Source organism: Lepisosteus oculatus, chromosome 11, assembly GCF_040954835.1.
Source record: "Lepisosteus oculatus isolate fLepOcu1 chromosome 11, fLepOcu1.hap2, whole genome shotgun sequence".
NCBI classification, from domain to species: domain Eukaryota; kingdom Metazoa; phylum Chordata; class Actinopteri; order Semionotiformes; family Lepisosteidae; genus Lepisosteus; species Lepisosteus oculatus.
Genome location: NC_090706.1, coordinates 14,949,559 through 14,967,130, shown reverse-complemented (window position 1 = coordinate 14,967,130; position 17,572 = coordinate 14,949,559). Strand labels below are relative to the sequence as shown.

Here is a 17,572-nt window from a genome sequence, read left to right as displayed (position 1 = left end):
GGACTTCACAACAAACGCACTTAACAGGAAAAAAAGTTTGCTGAGGAAGACACTTTCCAGTACACACATCCCTTTGCTCTTCTGCTGGCTGTTATCTTTGAAAAAAAATCCGTCAGCACTCTGCAGAGCTGAAGACAGGCTCTCTGGAGCAGTATCCCTGTCTCCAGCCCTTTCCTAGATTGACAGGCTGTACCAATTAGGTATTCCAGTTAAACCCTATAGGCCAGCTCATAATTGCTTTCCTATGAGTTTGCAGTTACAGTTAATGCCCATTAAATGGCAGGCTGTATGTATCACAAATGCTTTGGGACATAAACACTCATCAAACAATTATGGGCCCACATGCAGAATGTTTTTAAAAGTCGTGTGGTTACTTTATTTATAGAAAATCTTTTTTCAATTTTTTATTGAGTATTGGTTAAATTTGCATTTAATTTTTTAGCAGAGAGGGGAAAATTGAAAAAAAAACCAACACAATGGCTCCTGAAAGTGAAACCAAAGGTACATCAACAGGCGCTGTTGAGGAAGCGGTGATAATCGCTCAGCATTAAGACTGTCATGTTTTTGAAATGCTTGTTGGGGTCACCCGCTGCCCCCCTTCTGCATCAGTGATCCCCTAGACTGAACGGTGAATTATGCATGAACAGGGAAGCACCGAATCTTCACCTAGTTTCATTATGAATAAACTGGTCCTGGTGGCTGGGTTGCAGGGCAGAAGTCTCCATTATTTATTTCAATGCAAATGAGCCTGTTTCCTGCACAACACAGAGAATAGGATTAATTGTGGTTTCAGTGGGCACTGTGGAGGATAACGTGGGACCCATGAGGATGATTATAGGGGGATAGCTAGAAATTGGAGCTGCATGCAGCATCTTAACATCTTAACGTCTTCTGTTCTTTCCTTTCATGATCTATCATTGTTCCTTTTTTCTCGTATTCTCTCTTTATTTCCCGCCGTTCTTTCCGAAGTAAACAGAAGTGCATGCGGGAGGCGTCTTGCCAGCAGACAAACAAGGCAGAGCAAAAAGAGCAAAAAAAAACAAAAACAAATAGAGAAATAAATGAAGGAGTAGGAAAAGCCCAGAGAAAAAATGAAATCAAAAGGGGTAAACAGAACTGTGATATTTGGAGTTCAGGAAGAAAGCACGGCGGAAGGGAAGACCGAGGGAAGTGTGTGAGTGAGGGAACAGCAGTTGGGGGGGGGGCTGGTGGCTGTAGCTCTCGTGTGTGTGTGTGTGCTGGAGTGTTGGCTGTTCGCAGCTCTGACACCGGTTCACTGCAGCAGCGGGGAAATGTCATTCAGTGGCATTTGGACGGAGTGCGTGGCAGTGATTCGATCGGAGGTGACAGGGCTCCAGGTCGGGCCTGATCTCGAACACGTGGAGAGCTGCAGTGCCGGACTCCCAAGTCGAATGTCAGGGGTCAGAGTCCACGCAGCATGTCCATGGTAAAGCAGGAGGCTTGCTTTCCCGCACGTGACTCCGGACATCCGGCTGTCTGGCTGCTGCCACTCACTCGGATTCTTAGATGAGCGCAAGAGAGACTGCAGTTGAGAGGAGTCTGTTCGGCCCACCTCGCTCGTCTGACTGCTGTCAGCTGATTGACCCAAGGGCCTCACCCTTCTATAAAGAAGCCAGGGCATCAGCTTGTTCCAGTCTGCCAAACTCCCGCGCTTGGTTTTAAATGTGCTTCCTTGCAGTTTCCACCTGCCTCCTCTGGCTCATGGTTTGCTGTCGGTCCTGAAGAATCCCTCAGGGGTCGACTTTGTCAAAGCCCTCTGCTCCAGTCTTTTCTTCTTCCTTCCACACTTTCCCTGTTTGTCGTCTTCTCATTTTCCCCATTTTTCATATTGACCCCAGTCTGGTTATTCTTCTGCCCAGATTGTTATGTTTTTAAAGGATCATCCTGCAGTTTAAAAGCCCAATCTTCTCTGCCATGCTTTTATCATTTTGTTATCTTTTACATTTCTTTTGTTTAATGAATATGGTCTTCTTCAGAACACAATGATAAATACAGGGAACAATTCAGAAACCAATTATATATTTGTTTTTCCCCCATTTAAGGACTTTCCCCCATTTAAGGAGTATACTGAAGAATATGACAGGATTCCTGAATACTTTTGCTTTGCTTCATTACACCTTTTAAAGCTAATTATATTCTTTCAATTATTGATGGTAATTATTATAAATATTACTGCTGATGTTTTGACACACTTATGCAGTTTTTATGAAGACAGGTACTTGAGCAGAATGAAATATTTATAAGCAATAATATTCTGCTCCATCTTTGAAGGAAGACTTTGGGCTTACAATTTGTTTTTAGGTCTGTTTCTGACAATATCAGCTACAGCTAAAGTTTTTCATGCATAGGAATATAATACTACAGAGCATGGTAACACTGCGGTGAGCACAGTTAAGCACCTAGAGGGGCTAGAAAGCAGTCTAAGCAATGGAGTTGTCAGAGGGTGTATATCCGAACCAAGCATTTGGAATTGCTGGTCTATTCTGTTGCAGCAACTTGTACATTATGAATGATAGTGCCAAATCACATATCCTGTCTGTTGGAGGAAGACAGGATATTCTTGCACATAGAACATAAATCCTCAGACACTGGGGGAAATCCCCAGTGATTTCAAATGAAAGTTAGTTCTCCAGCTTTCATGTCGGGTTTCTGCACTTGAGTTCCTTGATGTATGCATACAACAGAATTCCATATTTACGTCTCCCGTGAGCTTCTCTCTCTGTTTTTATCAAGGCAGCTCCTTCCTCACTTCGAGCCCCCTGGTTTACTGAAACATCACAGGGCTTGGGGATGGAAACTAACAAAACACAGTTCTGCTTTGTCTGTATGTTGATGGCTTACGCTGGAAGACACCCCTGGGAGATTAGAGTAACAACCCCGGTTTTCTTCAGCCCTTCATAATTGTCCACATGAGTTTAACTGACAGTAAAATAGGCAAGACACTGTTCAGCTGTTGGCAAATGCAAAAGGGAAATGGCAAGAGCTAATTAATATTTATTCTTAGGTTTCAAACACATACTGTATATCTGTCCTTAAATCTGTCTATTTCTATTTATCTCTATCTCTGTGTGTTCCTATTTACCTTGCCTTTCTCCTGTCTAATGTCAATTTTTTTAGTGATATGAAAGAAGCTGACTGTGTCTTGTTGTTAGCTTTGCATGTTGCCGGAATGGGTGAGTGTGTGCGGTGCAAACTGAAGAGTGACTCGGCTCCACTTACTCCTTCTGTCCACCAGCACATCATTAGATAAACATAGCTGATTGACAAACATGCCCTCGATGTGTGGTTTAGGGGTCACACCAGGTTTTCTGTTCATTTTCATAGCAGTTTTTCTGGATGTCTGTGTAGCCTAATGAAAGTAAAATTCCTACAGCCCTGTTTTTCTTTTCTCCTCCCAAGCCCGACCCCTCTGCATTCTAATCTGAGCCAGGTTCTCAGCCATGAAGCGAGCGAGAAGCACAGTACATGACCTTAATGAGCTCAACAGTCTGCAAGCCGACACGCTGATCTCATCAGAAACGGGGAGCTGAGCTTCCCTTGGGGCATGGGATTTTCATGGTTAGTGTGTCGCAGTTTTTTACACTAGCTGACCTCTTTTCAATCAGATGTTTCCAACTGGGAACAATAGTGGGGATGGCAAGTCTAGAGGGTTGGGGTTAAAGTTGTTTTTTGGCTAGGGCTATAATTGGAAACGAGGCTTGATTTTATTTTAATCGCTGTTATTTATTTAGTCAGTCGCTCTTGCAAATGATACACATACGACTTTCACTGTCTTGTGAAGTATGAATTGGTGCAGCCTTTGCCTTACCAATTATTTTCCATCCATTTTCTAATTGTTTTATCCAATACAGGGTCATGGGGGAGCTGGAGGCTATCCTGGCAATCAACCAGCGCAAGGCAGAATGCACTCTAGATTGGACACCAGTCCCTCACAGTGCAAACAGACACAAACACACACACTCACACAGGACCAATTTTCTCATAAGCCAATTTACCTACAGTACCAGTATGTGTATGTATATGTGTAGTAATCAAGACCTCAGTTAAATGTCTAAATGCACCAGAAGGACACTCACACTGGGTCACTAGATTTGATCTGGTTGGTTTAAATTTCAAAACATTGATTTGATTCAAATTCAGAAGTCTTTACTCTCTACTGATCCACTTGCAGCAACACCCAGGTGTTTCTTAGAGGCCTCCTGTTCCACTACTGATGAGGCTTGTCCCTGCGTAACATCTGAAATCTCATGAGATGAGGTTACAAGTTGAGCACAATGCTGTAGTGGCGTTGTTAAATGCTTGCCCTAAACACAACAAGCATGTGTATTCCAACGCACAGCAAAGGCATTGATTCCAATAAGGAAATGGGGTAATTAATCGCGTTATTAATTCTAAGGAAATGGAGTGGTGATGCCTGTAGTTACCAGTGGGATATGGCACAAATATCTATCACCCAGAAGTATTGCAGTTGTGTGAGACACATAGATTTCTGAAATAAAAATACAACCGACAGAAGTTATTGTTTTTTGCTACTTGCTCTAATATTTTTGTTTTTGTACTGTAGTGTGCAAAAAAAATAAAACCTGTAACCTAAATGCCTCGTAACCTAATGTCTTTGGTGTTTTATTGCAGGATGTACACAGTCAGACCGCTTGGCACTTAATTGGTGAAGCGGTTTTAAAGGTCCTGTCTGAACATGACTCCCATAACATGCTGATAATGTGCTGTGTCACCACTTCCTCTGGTTAAGACCAGCCCTGCTCCCCTCTCCCCTCTCCCATCTCCCCGGAGCGGGCATCTAGCACAGAGCATTGATTACGTTTCAGCCATTGCTTTGCAGGCCGTTAAGTATTGATTGGTTTAAAAATGATTTATTGAAGTCATAACGTGTTACTGCGTGTGTGCCGACACAGAGGACAAAACCCCGGCGTAATCGGGGAAGTGGCCGTGGATAAATGCCGTCAAGCTTGGAAGAACACGCAGTTCCTTGCCCATCTTCGCTATGGGACGATCGATTACCTTGCTGTGTGAGCCCGATTGCTAAGATACTGATTCTAAATGACCATGAATACATATTTTTTTTGCTTGTTAAAGAGTACAGGGGTGGTGCGATCCATAGGACCGTTACAGACTTGGGGATGATAAACACAGCGTCAAAACTAATGAGCAGTCACACAGCCACAGTGTATGTGATGAGAAATTAAGGATTAGCAGTTCAGCATGATTTCAGGTGGGGACCCAGAGAAAGGGGCTAGAACTTGTGGTGCCTTTTAGAGCCTTTTCCATTTTTATGGTGTTCTGTCATTTAACACCTTGTCAAGTCTGTATCCGCTTTTTAAAAAATGAGAAGCTCACCATGATCTGTGCCCGCTGGCCAGTGCTGTTGATTGTAAGCTGTAATAGGCTCAAAGCAGTAAAAGCTAATGGGATTTTAATTAAAGGAAAGGTGGAATTGCATTAGCGAGAGGGGTCTCTTTCATATGTACCCCAGTGTTATTGTAACTGCAGTTGCATTAATTAATTCTTAAGGGGTGAAATCTATATCTTTTTTTAAACTGCTTAATTTTTTATTACATTTTATTAGTCTTGCAATGTTTCTTCTAGCTAGCACTATTCTGTACTTCTCTTATCATGTTTTACTGCTACTGTTTTGTGTTTTCACATATACTGAATATATTGAATTTCTTTTACCTCAGTGGTCACAGCCCTTGTCCTGGAGGACCTCTGTGTCTTCTGGTTTTTATTCCAGTTGAGCTGTTAATCACTGAAATACAATTGATCCCTTTAATTGAATTTCTTGCTTGATTAGACCTTTTTAACCCGTTTCTGCACTCACTCTATGGTTTCAGAAATACTTTGAAGACAGGTGCGTAGTTGCGACAAGGAAAGCGGAACCCCATTCTGTCTGTCCCCACCTCAAGTTATTAAGTAGTTGCTGCCTTGTTTCTGTGTGAGCAGTTCTTTAAGAGCTGAGAGACAATGGTGTCCAGACATCCAGGATGTGGGAATGACTGTTTATTAAACACAAACACCCAGTGTAAAAAAGCAACTCTTGTGTTCTGCAGAGGTCAAGTTACTGGCAGGCCACACACCAGAAGGAGGTGTGGACCCCAGAGACTGGTTCAGGGTTGATACTGATTGCCAACGTCCTAAAGAGTCTTAATAATCGACAAGAAATCAGTTAACCTCAGTGGTAAAGAGCTGGCTCTGATGTAATGAAAAGAGTTTTCTACGAGCAGGGTTGAGAGAGCTGTTGCTCTGCATTGACTGATGAGCTACAGTATGAGTATGGACTCTTATACCTCTATGGCTTGTTGTGTTTTGCGAATTGTAATCCTTGGAAGTGGCATTGGATGAAGTCTTTAGTCAGACGATAGAATGATAATAACAATAAAAGATCCTGGATAATTTGAAATAAGAGTGATTATTATTTTAGAATGCTTCTCACTTAGCATTGACAACACTCCAGCAAGACTCGGTGTTGTTTTTAAGAAGTCGTACGGACACTGGCTACAATTTGGCAGTGAGTTAGCATCAGCGTGTACAGTATCTATTCTTGCAGGGTGGAATGTTCACATCTGTAAAAGTTTCTGTTGAGTCCAATATAACTCTAGAAGTCAATTGTCAGTCGATTTTGTATAGTAGATTTGATCAGATTTATTCTGTTAGTGATTGTGCAGCATTGTATTATGTTGCCTGTTCATGCTACACACAGACCCCATGAATTGTTAAAAGTGCATTAAGCATGCAGGGTACTCAAGGAGCGTTTTTAACACATTTGAAAAAATATAGAGGAAGTAAAAGTCATTTGGTTGCATAGAGGAATAAACAGGGTTGTTTCTTGATGCTAGATTTGTGTCTACAATTTCGATATTATTCCATAAATGTATAATTCATGTATATGAACGAACTGTATTTCTGTTCCTTCCAAAGGAACACATATTTTAATTTGCTCTAATTGTATAGCACTAAGTGTTCTTGTGTGCAGAGCTTAAGTGCACCTGAAATTGCAGTTGTTGTTTTTTTGCATTACTGTTTTCAGTTTATCAGATTAAAGATTAAGTGAGACTTGCAGCAAAGACATAAGTTTCTCTGGACAGATGTTGCTGTTTGGTGCTGATGACTGCATCGGCGTGATAGCTGATGATAAACTGGCATCTGTCATGCATCAGGTCTCTGAATCTGTAAGCCATAGGGATGTAGCAAAGAGCTTGACAGGAAGATTGTGTTCTATTTTCATTATCGCTTTTTTGTTTAAGTTTTGATGCATAAGACAAGTAGTAAGACCAGGAATAGGAGGTGTCCCCTATGTTTTAGCATGCTTGAGCTTTTTGCTTTCTATATTCTATTCGCAAATCTTGGAATCAGCCATTCTTCAGTGGTTTTAGCTCAGCCCTGTACTGCAAGTGGAGAATGAGGGCCTGTGTACACACTCCTCCAGCACACGCTCCTGTCAGAGCCATTTGTTATTGTCCACGCTGTGAGAGAGAGACCACCTTTCTTACTGAAGCTCCTCAATACAAGGAGAATAGGTATAGCCTTGGGTTTACTTTTAAGTTGATAAGCGATAAACCTTTACCCTGATTGCTCTAGTCTCCCCTGCAGACATGTCCCATCACTTCTTGGACCAATCCTAAGATGGCCCAGTGTCCCATCCTGCTGGTAGTCACTCAGTTCAGAAACCAGAACACACTACATCTTGACATTCTGATTTGATCAAGTACAGACTTCTTACTTGCTCTACATGTGCATGAGTGTTTCCCTGCTTTGCAGAAGCCCCAACTACTCCTGCGGCATCTTATGGCCATTATGCCCCAATGCAGGGTGTAAACTGCTCCTGACATTATAATCTGTCTGCAATAATTAATAAACCTGGTTGGAACTGGAGGTGCTGTATGTTGCCGCAGGCACTGGGAGAAAAAATGTCAGTGTTTGCGCAGATTGGAAAATCGTTTCAGTGTCTCCCGCAAGGGACAGTGGCAGATTTATGGGTACAGTAAAGATTTTCTGACATGGTGGGGGGAAATAAACATAAATCAAGAGATTTCTAATTGAGGGGGTTCTGCCACTCAAGTGTAATTTTCTCCCATTTTTGTCCCTTTTGTTCTTTAATTACGCAGGGGCAAGCGACGTCTTTTACTGAGCACCGCTCAGGAAGAGCAGTAAAGCGCTGCTTTATGTGTTCCGCTCTGCCCTGCGAGGAAGGAGCCCATAGCTGTTAAAACTAATGAACTGCTCAGTTTATATACCACCCAGCAGAAGGAGAGCAGCACGGATGGCTGCTTTCATGCTGCACACCGCGCAGCGGCTGAGAGTTAATGCTTTCTATCTGGGATATAGCCATAGGTGGAAAGATAGAGCTGTAATGAATTGTACCCAAACATTTTTTTTTTAATTTTGGAAAGAGGGAGATATTTTATTCTTTAAAACTCAGTGCTGAACAGAAGGTAATAAAAAAACAATAGTGATGATCATAACAATAGAGCTCAAAATCCAATTTTCCTTGTTTATAGAATTTTCAGTATCTATAAATATTCAGAGAGAGAAGGATTTCGTTTTTAAGTCATTGAAGGCTTTCGGGTTATAAAATCGACTTGATATATACAGGTATTTATAGATGTGGTGGAATGTACTTTTCCCCGTTTTTCCATTTTTGTTTTATTTTGTTTTGGGTGCAGATTGCTTATTGCAGCCATGCAGAAAAAACCCAAGCAGTCTAAACTCTTCCTTTTCCAGCCAGAGCAGCAGCCCTGGCTCCTGGTGCTACGTTCAGATTGCCTGACCTGCCATCCCATCCTTGGACTTTGGTCAGGAAGAACAGAGTCATGCCAGACCCTTTGGACCCACTGATGCAACAGTGTTGCCATCAGGGCAAACCAGGTGGCTGCTATAAGTGGTTTTGGTGGACCAGTAGGTGCCGCTCTCTATGGTGAGAATTTCCCAACCACTATGCTGTAGATTCTAACTACTTGGTCAGCAAAGATCTCATGGCACTGTTCGTAAGAGTAGTGGTGTTAACCCAGTGTCCTAACGCTGGACTTGAACAGTCTGGCTTCCCAAAAATCCCCCTTAATTAATTTGGTGAAATAGTTTCTCATTCCTCACCCTGCTTTCCACTTCAGTGGAAGATTAAATGGATCCCTTCCTACTGTATGTGTAAAGCACTTTGAGATCCGTTGAGATAAAAATGCAAGAAATATTATCATTCTGTGTTATATCTATTTCTAACTTGCCTTAATGCAAAAAGCTTAGATTGTGCTGTTGCAATACAATTTAATATTCACCTCATTGCAAATAAACTCTTTGAACCCTTCCAGTCTAGTTCCAGACAATTACATAGCACAGAAACTGCTCTTGTTAAAGTTACTAATGATTTTCTTATTGTAGCTGATTCCAATTCTCTATCTAGCCTGATTTTCCTAGACCTAAGTGCTGCTTGTGACACTAGTAGTCATGACATTTTACTCTCCCGTCTTGAGACTGTGGTTTTTTTCTTTCAGTAGTTGAACTCTTATCTTACTGATCGCCAACACTTTGTTTCTCTTGGAGGTTTTATTTCTGAAGCTCTGAAATTGGGTTCATTAATACTGGTGTTGCCCAAGGTTCGATAATGGTCCCCCTGCTATTCATCATTTAAATGTTCTTACTTGGTCAAATATTAAAATCATATGGTCTGAATGATCATTTCTATGCTGATGATACTCAAATCTATATCCATACTAAACTAAACTCTATATCTGCGCTCTCTAATTGCATCTCTGACATGAAAACCTGGATGACTCAAACTTTCCTTCACATAAACTGCGACAAGACTGAGGTCATGCTGCCCGGCATCTCCCATCACCTACAGTACGTAAAGTGCAATGCAGTAGCCCAATCTGTGGACGGCACCGTGCTTGAATTTCCATGAAAACTGAAGAATTTCCCTTTGACCCTTGTGGAGAATATTGTAAAAACATCATGCTTCCATCCCAGAAATATCGCCAGACTACATGCTACAGTATGTTGTCTTTGACAGTAAGCAGAAAAGCTAGTTACACACATTTGTCTTTTCTAGGTTTTATTACTGGAATGCCCTTATTCGCTGTGTGTGTATCTAAATCTGAACTGAACAATAGGTTCAGAATTTGGCAGGCAGAAACCTGATCACATCACCTGCAAGCGATCACATTACATCACCAGCTTTAGAGTCCACTTAAAAATCATCATCTTCACCCATAAGGATCCACATAGTTTGGTACCTCAATACTTATCTGATTTATTTTCTTCTACTCCCCACCTCACAGCCTTCATTTGTCTAAGTCTGGGCTTCTATATGTTTGTCCCCCAAGCTTGTTTACATTCTAAGGGTGACAGGACCTTCTCTTGCTACACCCCAAAGCTCTGGAATTCTATCCCTAAGGATATCAAAGAGTCACCAGCCCTGAGGCAAGCCTTTCTTTTCAGAAAGGTTTTTTTTAATTACTGTCTTTTTACAGATCATCACTAATAAAAATGTGGTGTTACAATGCCCTGGCCACTCAAATATGATAATATTGCTTCTATGCTGTATGTGACTGCATCTCAGGGGTACATTTACAGTTTTGGTCACCATATTATAAAAGATACATTGCTTTTCTGTATTCAGTCCAAAAGGGTGCATTAAAGGAAAGAAATGTCTTGCACTGACAGGCTAAGAGAACTGTATCATCTTAGTCTTGAAGACTGTGAGGGAAGCAAATTGAGTTACTCAAAGTAGCTCCTGCACTTAGTAACCACAGGTAATTGCAAAAGTACAGAGCCATTGCACAGGCTGTTTAGGGAAAATCTACTAAGACCAGACCACATAAGAACAGACTAACGAGCTGTTTGCTGTGGATGTTTATGAGTACTGAAGACTTCACACTCCTTTTTGGTTTGTGGCTTGAAAGGAAACTCAGCTCTCATGACACATTCCTTCAAAGGCCAGCACATCTTAATAGTTTAATGCACAGACATTTTCTTAGACTTTGCTGTTTTGCACAACCTCTGAAGGTCTTGCCTTATTTTACTGGAGCACAGTAAAGACAGATGTCATCTTTAACCAGATGTGCAAGATTTTTTTATTGCTGGTTTTATAGTGGATGAATTCCATTTATATCAAAATAAACCAATTCTGGATAGGCTAATGGACGGATATTGTGTGCCCTTCACAAGATTAGCAATGAAATGTAATCTAATGTGCAGGTCTGAAACATGCCCTTCTAAGCTCTCAGTAGTTGTAGCTGATGTAACTGTGCTCAGAAGTGTGTCTGGAATGCTGCACATTGAAAAGCCAGGGAGCCCTGGAGTGTTTTCTTTTTTTTATAATGCAAGTGCCGTTAAAAGCGAGCCCTTTCTTGTGTATGAAGACGCCAGTGTGTGCAGTCTCTTCCTGAGTGAGACTAAAATGCACTGAAGCTCTGCGCTGAAGGCTGGCGCACCCAGGCACTTCAGACATTCATTTCCACGTCTTGAAGGTAACTGCCTGCGATCGCTCAGACGCCCACACACGTCCGGGCCCAACTCTGCCTCCAACTGAGAGGCCCTGTTAAAAAGCAGCTCCATGGGCAGCTGAAGGAAACCGTTTTGCTCCTCATTAAAATGCTTTGCAATCAGCCATTGAAACATGATTAAGATGTCTGGTTATTCGAGCCCTCCCCCGGAGTCACAGAGGCCTGTGACTATGGGCTTCCCATAATTTGCAGTGATGGCTAGACCAGGTAAGCTACCCTTGTGTTAAGATGACGTCTGGTGTTAATGTCCATCCTCTTATTTCTATGAACGTGGAGGGATTTCTATAAACCACAGTTTGTTCCTTGATTTCTCTTTCTGTTTCTTGATGTAGTAAATGCAGCGTGCAAGACCTGAACCTAGGTCTCTCATGGGGGAGGGGGCTTGAAAGTTTTGTGTTAACCAACGCACTGTGATGGCTTGACTCTTGAGTGTTTTGTTGTTTTTAACAAATGAAGCCGAAGATGTCCTCATATGAACAACGACAAAGCAAGGAAATGCTGTAAATGCTGATTGCATGCAACAGTTCATCTTTAAATAGCTCGTCTGTCACACTAACACTGTCCTGATATGCTTATGTCACACCAAAGGAGAGTTAGACACGTGGCTTTCAGTTCATAAATGCTTACTGTTATGCTCAGAGTTTTTCACAGGCACTGTTAAATAAAGTCCAAATCTATATTCTGCATGTATCTTATTAGTCTAAATATTTTTTCCAATAGAATCGCACCAAAAATATAATTTTCAGTAACTTTACTTCTGTAAATATCTCCTTTGTGGGACCTAGATAACACTATCATCAAAATAATAGGTACCCTCTCTTTTGTGCAGGTGTTGTGCTCAGAACGTTCTTATCTGAGAGACTTGAAGATTAAAACTATTGGATTGCTCTCTGGCGCTGAAATGATTTTTCTATGAAAGCACATGCTTACACGGTACATGGCACAGAGCTATTTCACTAGAAGTCACCATAAACCTATTGAGGTCAAATCCCCTTTTTCATTTTGGGCTGCTGTCAGTGTCTGTTGCAGAAGATTATTTAATTAGTTTGATTTGGGCTGGCATTTTTGGGCATTAGAAATGCTTTCTGATTTTTTTTTTAAAGCAGAAGTTACAATTTTGCATAATCTGAAAGAAATAGGAAAAGCTAGGTATTACAAGGTGACTTGCTCACTGTGACAATTGAATTCGCATCATGTAAAACTCGGCACTCATTATGCACGTTCAGCAAGTAGGCTTGCTGCAGTCGTACATTATTCAAGCCTGTATTCTTCAGGAGTATCGTGCGGGACTGCAGATCCTCCCACACCTGCTGCTCACTCGAGGGGGCCTCACATTGCTATGCCACTGCCCATAGTTTTGCTCCTAGGAGTGCTACTAAGTGCTAAAAGTCCAGAACAGCAGCATCTTTGCAGGCGCGTGTTTTCACAAGAGCTGATTAGATTGCAGATCTCATCTATTTAGTAAATGCGGCCCAGTGCTCTTTGAGCCGGCGTGTCCGCACCACCTGCGGTTTCAAAGGGTGATGGAGAGAGATGGAGGCACGTGTTTACGAGGCAGATGCTTCGGGGAGAATCAGCTTTTACGCCTCAGTAATGGTGGTGTTAACAAAGCAGGTTTTTTCCTGGTTATTTCTGAGCCTAGCCTGACTGAGAGAATGTCCTAAGGAGACTGCGATTTTACGTGCGAAATCAGCACTACCAGACCTGGCAGGGGGTGGCACAAGGAGTTTTCTAGCGACAGGCCACAATGAGTTTAATTTATTTTCCAAGTGCAGCTCCACTGGGGTTGATCCTCTTGTTTACACGTGATCACCCCTCTTTCACCAGGTTCCCAGCCAGGTAGGAATGTCTTGTGTGTACTGTAGCCGTTACCGTTCAGGATCCTTCAATTCTAGGAATATTTGACTGCTATTCACTCCTTCTGACCGTCAGACTTAGGATCTTTGTGAATGAGTATGTGCATGGCCATCCTAGTGTCTATTTAAGTGCGTTATCTGCCCTAGTGCTCTATCTGAATTGTATTTTGTGTTTTTTTAATTAATTGTATTATTTGTAATAGGGGAAACCTAAGACAAATTTCCACTTTAAGTGGTCAATAAAGTGAATCTAATACAGTATGTGTTGCAGAATGCTTGCATAGGAGGCTACTGAGATATGCAGAAACCCTGGTGTGGTTAGGTTTTATTACGTTAGATTGGAGTCATCCTTTTCTGTCTCTGTACAGTATGTATCTGGGAATAAGGAGAAACACATTTCGGGAGCTCCACCATATGACATAAGCGAGCTGTGGCTTGTTCGCAGAGGTTTGCCATTTTAAAAGAAGCTGCCCAAGCCCCCCGAGATGTGTCTGGGTGTCTTCATGAGGCCCTGCAGGATGTTCAACGTGAAGCTGCCAGATGTGTTAGCAGCTGCCCAGTTTTAGGCTTGATGTGATGTTGCATATCATCCCTGTGTCCTGATTTGATTTTTGACTGTAAAAAGAAACTAGGGATGTAAATGCGCTTGGGCCACACAGCCCTTTGCATGTAAAAATACCCCTCAGTGGAGGAGATGCATAGACAGTTGAGCTGCTTGTTGCTTTTTCTCAATGAGTAGTCACCTGTGAGATTCCTTCTGGCAGATAGACTACATTTTTTCTTTTTCTTTTAATAATTCAGGATTCTTAGGCTCTGTCCATACTTACTGTACATGCTCATATCCCTGCAACGCTTTATTTAAGGTGCAGAGACAGTGCTTTCAAGCAAACGTCCGAGTGATTTATGGTGGTTACCCAACTATCAATGACTATCATACTGATTTATTTATTTCTTGTAAAATTGTAGTAAATTAAGAAACGTAAACCTTATTTTTAGCTTTCTTTACTAAAACATTCAGTGCTGTGTTTTATATCCAGTTCAGATCTAAATATCAGCTGTCAGCTGTAAGGTACAGTAACAGACAAAGGAGAATAGGCTATCATGCTAATGTTGCAGGGTTCACTAGGAACAACAACATCCAAGAACTGAATGTTTATGAATGTTTGGAATACTGAATGAGATAGGTTTGGCCTAACCTACTTGGTTAAGTATGGCAGCCTCCTGGCCATAAGACCAGGAGGCTAAAACCACATTCAGAAAGGAGTGAATCAAGGGGTAGCTGCAAGGTGGAAATGGGGAGGAGAAGCCCTGCTGGAGACTAATATGAAGGGTTTGTGTTCAATATATCCTGTATAACTAATTTCAGAATGATGGTGATTAGGAACAGCTCTGATTTGTCGCTGTTTTCCCATTATAAGGAACAGTAGATGAGACAGCATTCCGTTTGTACGGTTAACTGCTTAGGTATAAACGTGGCTATGGGTGGTATTAAACATCTTTAGCCACTTCTGTGTTAGAGCTTCATTGAGATTTTTTCTGTATGGGACATACAGTCTATGTGACATGCAGTACACATCATTGCTGAATCACAAGGATTGCTGAAGAAAATGTCCAGTAATGTTCTTGGATCCACAAGCAGGCAAGTCTCTGCACAGGTAGGATTATCTGCAAAATTGGTTTTTCTGAGGGAATTGCATGATCATGCAGTGAGCAATTGTGTTGCAGTGGCATTTGGTAAGTGCAAGGAGAAAGGAAATATAACAAAATGTTTACATTTTGTAGTATTAGGCTATCCACCCAGCCATTTCCAAACCCCTTTTCAGGGTTGTGGGGGAGCCAGAGCCTACCATGGCAAGTAACGGGCACAACACAGGATACACCGTGGACGGGATGCCAGCCCAAATCAGGACAGACACAGACACGAATACAGACACACTCACTCACACCCAGGCCAATTTTCCCAGGAGCCAGTTAACATACTATACCAGTAGGGTTTTGGACTGTGGGAGGATTGTAGCACTAGTTAATGTTCCAAATCGAGCCCCGTAAGACAAAGGTCTTTTGAAATAAAATAAAAAGCAGCCTCTTAAACGGCAAAGGTAAATGTTTATTTCTTGTCACAAAAATGAAACCATGCGCACGGACCACAAAAAGAAAAAAAAAGTCATTAATTTCTTTATCTCTTTATTTCTGGACTTTTATTTTTCGTTGCCTTTGTCCTTTTCCCCGCTGTCTATAAATAATAGCACTCTATTAAGATTTGTATTAAGATGTAAAAAAAGTCTCAGGATTCCCTTTCCCCCACTGTGTGGCGGTGTGTGCGGAGGGCGGCTCCTACAGTGTTTTACGCGTCTCCCGATGTCTTTATGACGTGGAAAAGTGTGACGTTGTACAGCACTTGGTGTCCATTGTTCCAAGTATATAGCACCCTCTCACGAGGGTTGTAGTCCAACATGGATATATGGGAGTACTGATTGTGGAAAGGGATGTCCATGTACTCGTAACTGGAGGAGTTTGTGTAGTAGGCAAAGTAGATCTTGGCGCCGGCAAGGTGCGAGTTGGTCACGTAGAGGGTGCCGCAGATCATGAAGGACTCGCCCGCACTGCGCTTGGGGTAGCCGGTGTCCCACGTCTGCAGGACCTCCAGGCTCTGCGGCTCCAGGCGGCTGATCACGATGTTGCCCGCGTTCTGGATGGTGGTGTAGACGGCCCACAGCCCGTTCTCGTCCGCCATGAGGTCGATGTCGGAGGAGCCGCCCCAGGAGTAGGGGAAGGTGTTGTTGTAGCCCGCGCCGTTCAGGCTGCGCTGCACCAGCACACTGCGCGACCGGAAGTGGTACTTGATGATGATGTTGCTCTGGTACTTGTTGTAGTAGAGGGAGCCATTGTAGACCACGTGCCCCGTGCCGGCCCAGGGGTGCGGCAGGAGGTGCTGCACGAAGTTCTGGCCCTTCATGAAGTCGTTGAGGGTGCGGTACTCCAGCACTCGGCGGCCCTTGTAGTAGCCGTCCATTGACCACACCTGCGGAGAGGGGGAGAGAGACAGAATACATGACCTCTGGCTTTGGCAAGGTGTGTCCTGGAGTGCCCCAGTCTGGTCACCCTAAATCATTTCATGATCATCGTTAACTGTTTTGACCCATTCAGTGTGGAATTTGTTAATTTGAAGGGACTTTGGTCATTGGGGGTTGAAGGTTTTTGTTCAGAATTAACCATAAAGAACTTCATTTAACAGCTCACCAGCAGTGGGTCACATGTGTGTTTTCCCAAAGGATTTAATGGTGATCTACAATACCTGCTGGACTGGGGCTCTGCAGGAGCAAGCGGGGTTAGAGGTGCCCAGACTTACATAGTCATTAAGAACATGCTACATTCCTAAGTTTATTTTTTTCCTTATTAAAAGGAGCCTTATAAAAGCTTATTAAAGAATCCTAGAAGGGATTTTTAATGTTTCGTTTTGATATTTTGTCACGGTAACCTTAGTGTGTCTGAAACTGTTTAACAAATACGGTGCAGATCACCCATCAGTTTGTCTTGGGAGGGCAATACGAACTGTGAAGTGACCCTGTTATTACTTTGTGTACTTAAAAAATAATAGAGCCAAGTCTGTAATGGCTGTTTTCCAGGGTTGAGGAGCAGGGAAGAGAGCTCTAGCCAGCTCCCAGCAGGCTGTGATTTTCAGTGACGGCCACCCACGGTGAGGAGATCACGCTCCATCATTTTCTGCTTTGAAAAATTTCTTATCAAGCTAATTATTCTCAGTAAAGAGAACGTCCCAACCAGCTCCCTATAGGCGAGCGTGGGGGAGCGATAATTGCTTCCCGAGCGCTAATGACCATGGTGGAGGGAGCAAGGGGTTTGTGTTTGGAGATCCTGCATGGTCGTTAGGGAGGCAGTGGATTTCTGACATCTCTGTAATTGAGCAGGTCAGACTGAGGTCCAGCATGGCCATCACCAATTAAGAGTCCCAGAAAAAGAAGGAGGCATCTCTAAGGTTCACGGTCTAGCATGTCCTGCACATGGGCATGTATTTCCAAAGGCACCTCTGTTAATAGATTGTTTTTATTCCAGGCTTTCAAGGAAGGGCGGGGCAAGGAAATTGCTTGAGGAGCGTGGGAATCTAAAAATGACAGATAACACCCTGTGACCACTTTTTCTGACCGTGTGGTTTTGTTTTTGAAC

General features: G+C 42.6%; 1 protein-coding gene and 1 long non-coding RNA gene across 4 annotated transcripts in view; one reads left to right on the top strand and one right to left on the bottom strand.

Annotated features, from left to right (window-relative positions):
* Positions 1 to 17,572, top strand: part of LOC138241837 (uncharacterized) — a 301,671-nt gene that overhangs the window by 93,591 nt on the left and 190,508 nt on the right. The gene's annotated exons all lie outside the window — the stretch shown is intronic.
* olfm2a (olfactomedin 2a) overlaps positions 15,477 to 17,572 on the bottom strand; it is a 115,853-nt gene continuing 113,757 nt past the window's right edge. For all 3 annotated transcript variants that reach the window (XM_015349048.2, XM_015349046.2, XM_006631577.3), the window contains exon 6: positions 15,477 to 16,412. In XM_015349048.2, coding sequence (XP_015204534.2) covers positions 15,735 to 16,412 — 678 coding nt within the window. In that variant the 3' untranslated portion in view covers positions 15,477 to 15,734. The remainder of the gene's footprint in view (positions 16,413 to 17,572) is intronic.